This window comes from Hyperolius riggenbachi, chromosome 2, assembly GCF_040937935.1.
Source record: "Hyperolius riggenbachi isolate aHypRig1 chromosome 2, aHypRig1.pri, whole genome shotgun sequence".
In the NCBI taxonomy this organism is placed as follows: Eukaryota; Metazoa; Chordata; class Amphibia; order Anura; family Hyperoliidae; genus Hyperolius; species Hyperolius riggenbachi.
In genome coordinates this window covers 63687354-63698237 of record NC_090647.1, presented here as the reverse complement: position 1 = coordinate 63698237, position 10884 = coordinate 63687354, and the positions used below count along the sequence as shown (strand labels likewise).

Genomic DNA, 10884 nt, shown 5'->3' with positions numbered 1-10884 from the left:
ATTGCATTTGAAACATTTACTCTAATTCAAATTTACTAAAAAATGAAACTGTTTCAGTCAATTTTTGATCCTTATCGATCAAGCATTGATTGGGAAAGATCATTCCTTCATCTATTGAGAAAAGGGGGAGCCAGGAATGGTTCTAAAGTTTTGGCAGACAGATGTTAAGTTCCCCCAAGCACTGTCTTCCCTCCTCCCTCAGACAAGAAGTGCGGCAGTATCTGTCCTCTTCCACCCTACCTTAGAAACAAGTGTGGCCACCGGCCAGATTCAGTCTCCCATTCCCTTCCCATCTGAATATGCAGTGCAGCCACAGCAGTGCACAATTACCTGGTCCATCACCGGGTCTTATCCTCTTGTGCACTGCAGCCTATTACTCTGCAGCAGCGCCACTCTGTTGGTTCCCGATGCCAAATGACATGGATCGTAAGCCTACAGAGAGGCGCTGCTGCACATTGATAGACTGCTGTGTACGCTGAAGCCGGAGGAGCACCCAATGGACAAGGCGGCGAGCCAGTACCCCAACCCCTGTGCCTCAAGGGGTGTGACTAAGGCTTATGCTACTTAATAAAGGGCTGGTAGGCCTGAAACAGCGGTCTGCCATTGCTGCCGTTTTATTAAAAGAGCTATAAATTTACTGGTGGTGCCGACCCGTTTTTGGACAAGCATATTCTCTAGCTTAGGCCATGCACCCTTCAACCGCTCATCGACATTTACTCCTCACTAAGTAACCTAATCACGTACTGCCTGTACATATACTGTATACTTCCCCCACCTCTTGTTTCCACCCCATTCCTTTAGATTGTAAGCTCACAAGGGCAGGGCTCTCACCCTTTTGTGTCATGGAATGTTATTTTAATTGCTTGCACACTGTTAGTCATTTATACATTTTAGTCATCATGTTAAATTTGCTATTGTAATCACCAGTTCTGTATTTTGTATCAGTGTTCATATTTGATGTATATCATTGTCTGTATCATTATATATCCCTTGTTTGTTTTCTTACATTGTACAGCGCCATGGAATATGTTGGCCCTTTATAAATAAATAATAATAATAATAATTGATTGACTGCAGTGCTGAAGAGGAGAAGACTCGTTGATGGACCAAGTAATAGAGTTGGGCCGAACGGTTCGCCTGCGAACGGTTCCATGCGAACTTCAGTGGTTCGCGTTCGCGTCCCGCAGGCGAACTTTTGCGGAAGTTCGGTTGCCCCATAATGCACCATGAGGGTCAACTTTGACCCTCTACATCACAGTCAGCAGGCCCAGTGTAGCCAATTAGGCTACACTAGCCCCTGGAGCCACTCCCCCCCTAATAAAAGGCAGGCAGCGGCGGCCATTACGCTCACTCGTGTGCCTGTGTTAGTGAGAGTAGGGCGAGCTGCTGCAGACTGTCTCTCATAGGGAAAGATTAGTTAGGCTTAGCTTGTTCCTGGCTGCATACCTGTTCTGTTCAGTACCTGCATACCTGTTCAGTGAACCTGTTCAGTGAACCTGCCACTGCATACCTGTTCTGTGAACCCACCACTGCATACCTGTACTGTGAACCCACCACTGCATACCTGTTCTGTGAACCCACCACTGCATACCTGTACTGTGTGTGAACCCACCACTGCATACCTGTTCAGTGAACCCACCACTGCATACCTGTTCAGTGAACCCACCACTGCATACCTGTTCAGTGAACCTGCCACTGCATACCTGTTCTGTGAACCCACCACTGCATACCTGTACTGTGAACCCACCACTGCATACCTGTTCTGTGAACCCACCACTGCATACCTGTTCAGTGAACCCACCACTGCATACCTGTTCAGTGAACCTGCCACTGCATACCTGTTCTGTGAACCCACCACTGCATACCTGTACTGTGAACCCACCACTGCATACCTGTTATGTGAACCCACCACTGCATACCTGTTCAGTGAACCCACCACTGCATACCTGTTCAGTGAACCTGCCACTGCATACCTGTACTGTTCAGTGAACCCGCCACTGCATACCTGTTCTGTTCAGTGAACCCGCCACTGTATTCCTGTTCAGTGAACCCGCCACTGCATACCTGTTGTGTTCAGTGAACCCGCCACTGTATACCTGTTCAGTGAACCTGCCACTGCATACCTGTTCAGTGAACCTGCCACTGCATACCTGTTCTGTGAACCCGCCACTGTATACCTGTTCTGTTCAGTGAACCTGCCACTGCATACCTGTTCTGTTCAGTGAACCCGCCACTGCATACCTGTTCTGTTCAGTGAACCCGCCACTGCATACCTGTTCTCGCCATGGTGCGCACCAGTCCAGCACGGCCGTCACTACACAAACAGCTGTTTGCGGTGCGTTACACGGTGAGTTTGGTGTGTCAGTGTGAAGCAGTACCTTAATTACAATACCTGATTGATGTATACACATGCAAGATGTTTTAAAGCACTTTAGGCCTGTCATTTAGCATTCAATGTGATTTCTGCCCTTAAAACGCTGCTTTGCGTCAAATCCAGATTTTTCCCGGGGACTTTTGGCATGTATCCCACTCCTCCACCTCGGGGTCCAGGTGTTAGACCCCTTGAAACATCTTTTCCATCACTTTTGTGGCCAGCATAATTTTTTTTTTCAAAGTTCGCATCCCCATTGAAGTCTATTGCGGTTTGCGAACCGAACCTTACGCGGAAGTTCGCGAACCTTAAATCGGAGGTTCGGCCCCACTCTACCAAGTAATTGAGAGCCATATTTCAGCTGCACTGCATATTAATTGTTGTTGGCGCAACCTATATTTTCTTGCCTGAGTTAATTAATTCAGGTGGCTTCATGGTAGGCCTGGCACTGGCAGGAGCATAATGTTCCTATGGGTGGGAGCAGTAAAGCATCAGTGATTGGGCAGCATTGTTTTGCATCAAGCAGTACAAAGCCAGTGGTGGTGGCGTTCTTTGGATTGAAGATGTCTCCTTAAATTTGATTGAATATAAATTGGTGTACTGTGGGAATGAGGTACATTATCAATATCAGATAGACATCAATTATTTACCTCATCTATCGAAAATTACCCCACCTTTAGGACAGGGATGGCAAACTCCAGTCTTCAAGGGCCAATGTCCTCACACATTTTTGGCACACTTATCCTCTGAGTGCAGTTAACAGCACTGTCATCTCAGGCAGACCAAGCTGTGGCTATGACAGCTCCGCGTCCATCTCCTTCTAAAAAAGTTCTGAGATTACGGGATATAGATAGTAATGAAGTTATATAGTGGTGGCAAAAAGTGATGAGCAATTTTGGTTAGTACATGTCTGTCATTACCAACACCCTCTATGGCTAGTGTTGGTGATAAGCCAGTATTGAATAAATCCTTGGACACTAAGGATAAATGCATCCAGAAGGGATATAAGTACCTTTGGGGTAGTGCCAGCACATGAACCTCTATTAGTGATGAAAAAGCCTTTGGAGATCCCTGCTGAAAATGCTGCCCACCGATGCTTCTCTGTACTGAGCCCTTTGCGGTGTCCATTATGAAGACATCTGTTACGAGTGGGTTTAACTTCCATAGAGTCCATCATTGGGAACATAATGGGTGAAGCAGATGGTTGTAGTTTGGCACAGTTCCATTATCCCTTCCAGAGATCTCAGGAGAAGCATATGAAGCTAATGTAGGATTCAGTTTACCCCCAACCAGGTTTTGGATTAAGCTGTTCAAATTGAATATTGCCACAACGAATGATCAGTTTCTATAGAAGTTATGCCAGTAAAGAATCAGATTCAGTTCATCTGGAAGACCAAGACAGCCCAGTCAGATCTAATAATAATATGGTCCTACTTGGAATGTTTTGATGGTCCGATTATCATTTTGGATTTATGCTGCGAAATATGAGACTTTGATTCTAGATACAATCCTACAAGGTGACTCTGATAGATAATCATCTAAACACTGAGTTTAGGATTCTGTTTTGGATTCAAGGCTCCGTTGTAATTACTGGAAATGCATGTGGCATTTATAATTTTAGTTAACTTTGATAGTTGTCCTTTAAGACAGCCAGGCAATGTGCATTGTTTAAAGAGAACCCGAGGTGGGGTTCTAAGAATGATATCCGCACACAGAGGCTGGGTCTGCCTATACAGCCCAGCTCTGTTGCTATGTAGTGTCCCCCCAGGCCCCCCCTGCACTCTTCTATGCCCCTATAAATCACAGCCGTGCTGTTGACACGCAGCGGGCTGTGTTTACCTATGTAATGTCACTCTCCCTGCTCCCCCCGCCTCCTGCATAGCTCCGGTCCCTGCCCGCGTCCCTTCCTTCCAATCAGCAGGGAGAGAAGGAACGCGAGCGGGGACCGGAGCTATGCAGGAGGCGGGGGGAGCGGCGAGAGTGACACTACATAGGTAAACACAGCCCGCTGCGACACACTGCGTGTCGACAGCGCGGCTGTGATTTATGGGGGCATAGCAGAGCGCAGGGGGGGGGGGCCTGTGGGGACACTACATAGCAACAGAGGCTGGGCTGTATAGGCAGACCCAACCTCTGTGTGTGGATATCATTCTTAGAACCCCACCTCGGATTCTTCTTAAAAGGAAATAAATATGGCAGCCTCCATATTCCCCTCTGGTCAGGTGTCTTTAACAGTCCAATTTCCAGCTGAGCTTTTTTTTAAGAATGTTCCAAACAGTTGTTTTGCCCACGTCTAATGTTTCTGCATGTCTCTGATGGCTTGAAAGGCAACACAAAGGAGACCGAGAGCCCAATATAGTGTAGTATGTCAGCGGCAAATGGTATAGTGCACAACAATGCAATTGTTATACTCACAAATGTAGGTTGCCACACAGGCAACCACTGGAAAGGCAGGGGGGGAGAATTATGACCTGACCCCACTCAGGTTTAAGAAGTCACTCTCTGTAGATAAGAAGAAGTGAGGAAACACCCCTCCACCAAGGGTGGACTAGACAATTATTAGAGTAGTAACACAGAGGCACCAATGAGAATAAAAAACATTAAAAACCGTCTAAAAGGGGGAAGTAGGTGGACTCACTCCCTCATGAAAAGAAAGACTGGACGTTACTCACAGTATAAAGTAACTTTTGTTAAAAAAGCTCCAAAGTTGCAACGTGTTTTTACGGGCCAGAATCCCGCTTCATCAGGCAATAATATGGAGGGTACAAGGTTGGGTCAATGTTTTGGCTAAGCGCCTCTGTACTACATGTCCCATTGTCCGGTCTTTCTTTTCATGAGGGAGGTGAGTCCACCTACTTCCCCCTTTTTAGACGGATTTTAATGTTTTTTATTCTTATTGGCACCTCTGTGTTACTACTCTAATAATATGTCTCTGACGGGTTTGTTTTGTTTTTTCCAGCCCAATGATGGCTTGCTTCACTGATAGTGACAGCTCTTTGGATCTCAACTTGAGAGTTGACAGTAACAGATTCCAAATGCAAATAGCACACTTGAAATGAACTCTGGACCTTTTACCTGCTCGTTGTAATTGTGATAATGAGGGAATACCACACACCTGGTCATGGAACAGCTGAGAAGCCAATTGTCCCATTACTTTTGCTCCCTTAACAAGTGGGAGGCACTTTTTCAAACTGTTGTAATTCCTACACCGTTCACCTGATGTGGGTGTAAATACCCTCAAATTAAAGCTGGCAGTCTCCAGTTAAAGCACATCGTGTTTCATTTAAATCCATTGTGGTTGTGCATAGAGCCAAAAATGTCAGAATTGTGTCGATGTCCCAATATTTATGGACTTGACTGTAAATTATATAATATGATATAACAAACGATAAAACATAAAAACTACATTTGTTTTAGCTAAACTATGTGGATTTATTTTAGCAAATATTAAATACCTAAAACCTGACAGAACATTTTAGAAATACTCACAAGCTTATTTTACCTCTTCACACACTAAATGTTAATTCACCTATTAGGAGTCATTTATAATTCATTTTATAATTGCAGCAACCTTTTCAACGGCAGCATCATCATTATGGACTTGAAGGCATAAACAGGCAGAACACGCGCCAATGTCATCATCCGCTCCAAAGAAAAACTTTGTTTTCACTAAAATGATAAGTTGGTAACATTATTTTAAAGAGAATCTGTAAGAAAAAGTACCCCACCGGGGGAAACTCTGGATCCTAATTAGGCTTCCCCATCCTCCTAAGCTTCAGGGATCCAGTGCGGGATGTGGCCTATGGGTGGCACAGGCGCAGAAGCGCCTGAAATATTTACCTTGCCCGACTCCAGCACAGGTGCAGTAGCGGTTTTCCAATTGGGCTCAGGTGGAAATAGCCAGGTACAATTGGGTCTTCTGTGTAGGCGCAAGCCTGTGCCTGCGCTGTAGAGCAGACCCCATTGGGCTCAGTTATTTCTGCCTGAGCCTCAGAAAGTCACCACTTCACCTGTGCTGGAGGCGGGCAAGGTAAATATTTACCTTGCGGTGTTCAGAGGCTCCCAGAGCTGGATCGCAGAGGCTTGCAAGGATGAGGAAAGCCTCATTAGGATCCAGAGGCCTCTCCCACCTGAGGTAAGTATCCCCCCCGAGGGGGAGGGGGGTTATTTACAGATTTTCTTTAAACACTGATCTAGTTAGACCATGAAAAAAAAATAGATCTTGACTAACGAATATTCAAAAATACAACTCCTACCAATACAACAGCGAACAAGGCCAAATAATTCCACATTGCATGATGGGACTAAAGCTTGGTACACACTTTTAATTATGATTGGCCAATCACTGAACAATGTTACCACCTTCATGTAATATGAGAGCTTACCTACACAATCGGCTCATAGTATTCAATATCTGTTGACCCTCATACTACATGGAGGTGGTAAACTTGGTCAGTGAGTGGCCAATCATTTTTGAAAGTGTGAACGGGGCTTTAGGATTTCCCACATACTTGAAGGTAGCCGTACATTACTTGATTTTCCAACAATCAATTGGAGGGGACAGCACAGCAGCACCTGGGAGGGTAGTGGAGCTACAGCAAGGGACCAAATAGACTGCTAAGGGGCTGGTAGTAGCCCCAGGTAAGTAAATCTACCCCCCCCCCCCACACACACACACACACACTTCGGATATCCTTTAAGGCTATATACACAGTGCACATTGTTCAAAAGCAGGATCACAAGGACCTAAAACCTCCTGGAAGGTATAAAGGCCTAAAAGAAACCAAAAGCTCTCTATCTAAAAGCAAAGCTAAATGGAAATGTGCCTTCTTAAAAGAGAAGGTATTTGCAATAATTAAAGTTTAAGTCAACAACTGTGTTTTCCCATGATACATCACTTCTGAATATCCAAATCATCTGTGAATGTCCCTTTAGGTCAACAATGGCGTAACGGTATGGTGGTGGTGCTGCTGGTGGTGGAGGAGGGGGGGTTACTAAAGGCTGTGAGGGAAAAAATATCTACATAAAGTGCTGGATTTCCATTTCAGAGGCCTGTAGGCACAGGTGTTCTGGTGCCCTAAACGTCACCCCTGAAAACAGGCCACACCCCAAAGTAAAAATATTTTCAACTCCAATTCCTGCCTTATGTCACTAACTGTCCTTAGAATCGTACACTCTAATCAATGTCGCATATCATCCTTAATGACATGAAACAAATAGGAGGTCAGTGCCTGAGGTTAGTGAAGTGAGGCAGAGATTAGAATGTTAGCTCCTGAGGTCAGTGAGCTAAGGAGGGGGGCCGCCTCTCCAACATAAGGTGCCTGTAGGCACATGCCTACTATGCCTTATGGAAACTCCAGCCCTGTATCCATAGATTGGCTGTGTGTACATAAATTGGGGTATTCATACCTTTTTTTCCAATACAAAATACTGTAAGTTTTTCTTTTTTAACAGATGCATGTCATTGACTATCTGTGATCACTTCCATTAGCAATGTTTCACTAATACAGCATGAAATAGAGATGTTTGATATGTGCCTGTGGTTCAGCCAGAAGGAATTCACATTTATGTCATTTACTCCTCTGTTCACAATAGGTTATTCAAAAAAATCTTTATTTTTTATGTTTAAAACAAAGCCGTCTAAGTGCTTCAAACAGAGAACATTTTTTCTCCTAAAAATGGTTCAAACGAACAGAGAAGAGTGAAACGGTATACCTAGTTTCTCGATGCAAGTCATCAATTTTAAACGTCGTACATTGGCTTTCGCTATTTTCTTGTTTACAGCTGAATTTTTTTTAAACAAAACATAGAGTGTACATAACACCAGATCTATACCTGTAAGGGATACCATATCATTCGATTCCACATACGCATTGCACGCCACTGCTTCAACAATGTAAAGGTATACGCTCCAGTAATTCGGTAACTTGCTAAGAAATCATTAAAAAGGAAAAAAAAACAGAAAAAAATAAAATAACAATATCAACCCAGAGCATTGAAACGAAGCTACTGTACTGTCCTCTTTACAGAAGCTCATGAAGGCTATTTGCAGAGTCTATTTATACATATATATATATATTTATAAAAAAAACTAAAACAAAAATTGTGATAAATAATTTCTCCAGTTCTTTTTTTTTCATATTTGTTGTTCAAGTAGTCTTTGGGCGGTTCATTGTAGAGTAGGTGAGTAGGTCCAGGCTTCAGAGTCTTCATAGAGTCTTTTGTCACCAGTACAAAACCATTACAAAAAGGGGAGTTCTTCTTCTTCACCATGATGTTGCCGGGACAACCAGTATCAATAGTAACGTTAAGGAAGATGAGGAGGCCGAAATATTGTGTAGCCAAGGCTGTGCATTGGTTATCCCTGGAAAATGGAGAGAAATGAGGAAGCGTCATTCAAGTCAGTAGAGTTCAAGGACCACAATCATGAAAAAATGTAAAACATATATGAATATAATAATAATTCCTTTTTCTTTTGTATAGAACTTTTCTCCCGTCAGACTCAAAGCGCTTGTGAGGCAGCCACTAGAGCCACTTGCGAGGCAGCCACTAGAGCGCACTCTGTAGGCAGTAGCAGTGTTAGGGAATCTCGCTCAAAGAACTCCTTACTGAATAGGTGCTGGCTTACTGAACAGGAAGAGCTGAGATTTCAAAAGCACTTAGTGAACGGCAGCTAAGTCCAACTGTACAACAAGGCTCTGGATCCTATATAGCAGATTTCCCCAACCCTGTCCTCAAGGCCCACCAACAGTACATGTTTTGCAGAAAACGACAAACATGCACAGGTGAGGTCATTAGAGTCTCAGCAGAGCTGATTAACTGCCTCTGTGGATTTCCACAAAACATGCACTGTTGGTGGGCCTTGAGGGTATGGTTGTGGAACACTGCTGTAGAGCCTTCTTGCTACTCTCACGGTCCCCACGATCAGTCAAATACCGCTTTCTGCTACAACGGAAGGCTTCAGGACCCCGAGTACTCTTGTAGATGGGCTGCACCATACTGCGCATGCGTGAGCACTCTCTATCGTGTGCTAGTGCATGTGCAGTGTAGAGCCGCCTGTCTTCAGGAGCACTGGGGCTTCTGAAGACTTCCGAAGACTCCTGCTGCAGGGGATTCAAATGGGATGACATTACTGGAATGAGAGATATCCATGAGAGGAGCGGAAAGGCTCCATATATAGGTGAGTACCTGTTTGTTTTTTTAATTTAACATACATATAAGTATGTTTGGTAAATAAAAGTATATGCAATGTTTTAAAGTAATAGCAAAGTCGTGCTATTGATGTGATGTTTCTTAGAGGTGGGAGGAAGTGTCAGGGCCCAATAGAAATTCCTGGAATTCCATTTTAAGACGCATAACTAGTGTAACCCTATAGGTTAAGAAATGAAAATGAAGTGTGACAATTCTAAGTGCGATGGAGCTTCAGACTAAGAGGCGTTGAGTTCCAGTCTCAGCAGAATGCCGCGAGGTGGCTGTTTTCTTTCTGATCAGAGCCATTAAACACTTTCTGAAGGCCTCATTCATCAGCTGGACTAAACGATACAAGACACCCGGGCTCATTTACATGTGTAGAAACAAAATGATCTATTAGAGCTCTCACCATGTTTACCAAACAATTTCCAATAAGACGTAATGTGGATTCCGGGCTGACTCCTCTATGCCCATTAGGGGACATTCACGGCTCATTGTGCATTCATGGCGCAAATGTAGAGTGCTCAGAAACAAGCATGTAATAGGTAATGTCTCATTTGATCCATCAAGTGACAGTAATGGGGTGGATTTGTAAATGGAATCCTATGCGAGAGGGCACATTGATGAGCGGATGCATGAATTAACTTAGCTTCATTTAGAGTTATGCTTCCTGGTTTTTAGTTTAAGTTTCGCATCTATGTTGAAAATATTCTGAGATGAGCGATGATCTCCTGAGAAATGTATTTTTACAGCAAAAATAGAATGTTCTTCTGGCAAAATATAATGCTTATATGAATATTTTGATACAAGCAATATATACTTTACACTGAGGCAGGAGCTCCACCTCTTGTGCGATCCTCTGGGCATCTGAGTTCAGCCCATTTCACATATTCCACATATTCCCCTTGGAGGTTAATGCATTAACTGCATTGTCATACTGCCTTGAGCTCAAAGCATTACTAGGGGGGTATGTTTCAGTGAGGAGGTAATAGGCAGCCCGGTAGTGTAGTGGTTAGCAGCACTCTCGCCTTTCAGCACTGCGCCCCTAAATTGCAATCCCAGCCAGGGAATTTTCTGCAAGGAGTTTTTATGTTCTCCCTGTGTCTATGTGGGTTTCCTCCAGGCACAACTGTTTCCACCCACATCTTAAAAATATACAAATAAGTTAATGGTCTTCCCCCTAAATTGGCTTGAGACTATGATACATACACTACATGATACATATATATAGACATATGACTATGTTAGGGATTAGATTGTTACGCTGGGCATACACGGCACGTTTTATATTATCAATCGAGCCGCTGATGGCTCGATTGATA

At 43.9% G+C, this 10884-nt stretch overlaps 1 protein-coding gene across 2 annotated transcripts in view; it reads right to left on the bottom strand.

Annotated features, from left to right (window-relative positions):
* Positions 1–8010: 8010 nt before the first annotated feature.
* The window catches only part of CNTN5 (contactin 5), a 1437092-nt gene continuing 1434218 nt past the window's right edge, over positions 8011–10884 (bottom strand). For both annotated transcript variants that reach the window (XM_068266844.1, XM_068266845.1), the window contains exon 26: positions 8011–8735. In XM_068266844.1, the coding sequence (XP_068122945.1) occupies positions 8638–8735 (98 nt within the window). In that variant the 3' untranslated portion in view covers positions 8011–8637. The remainder of the gene's footprint in view (positions 8736–10884) is intronic.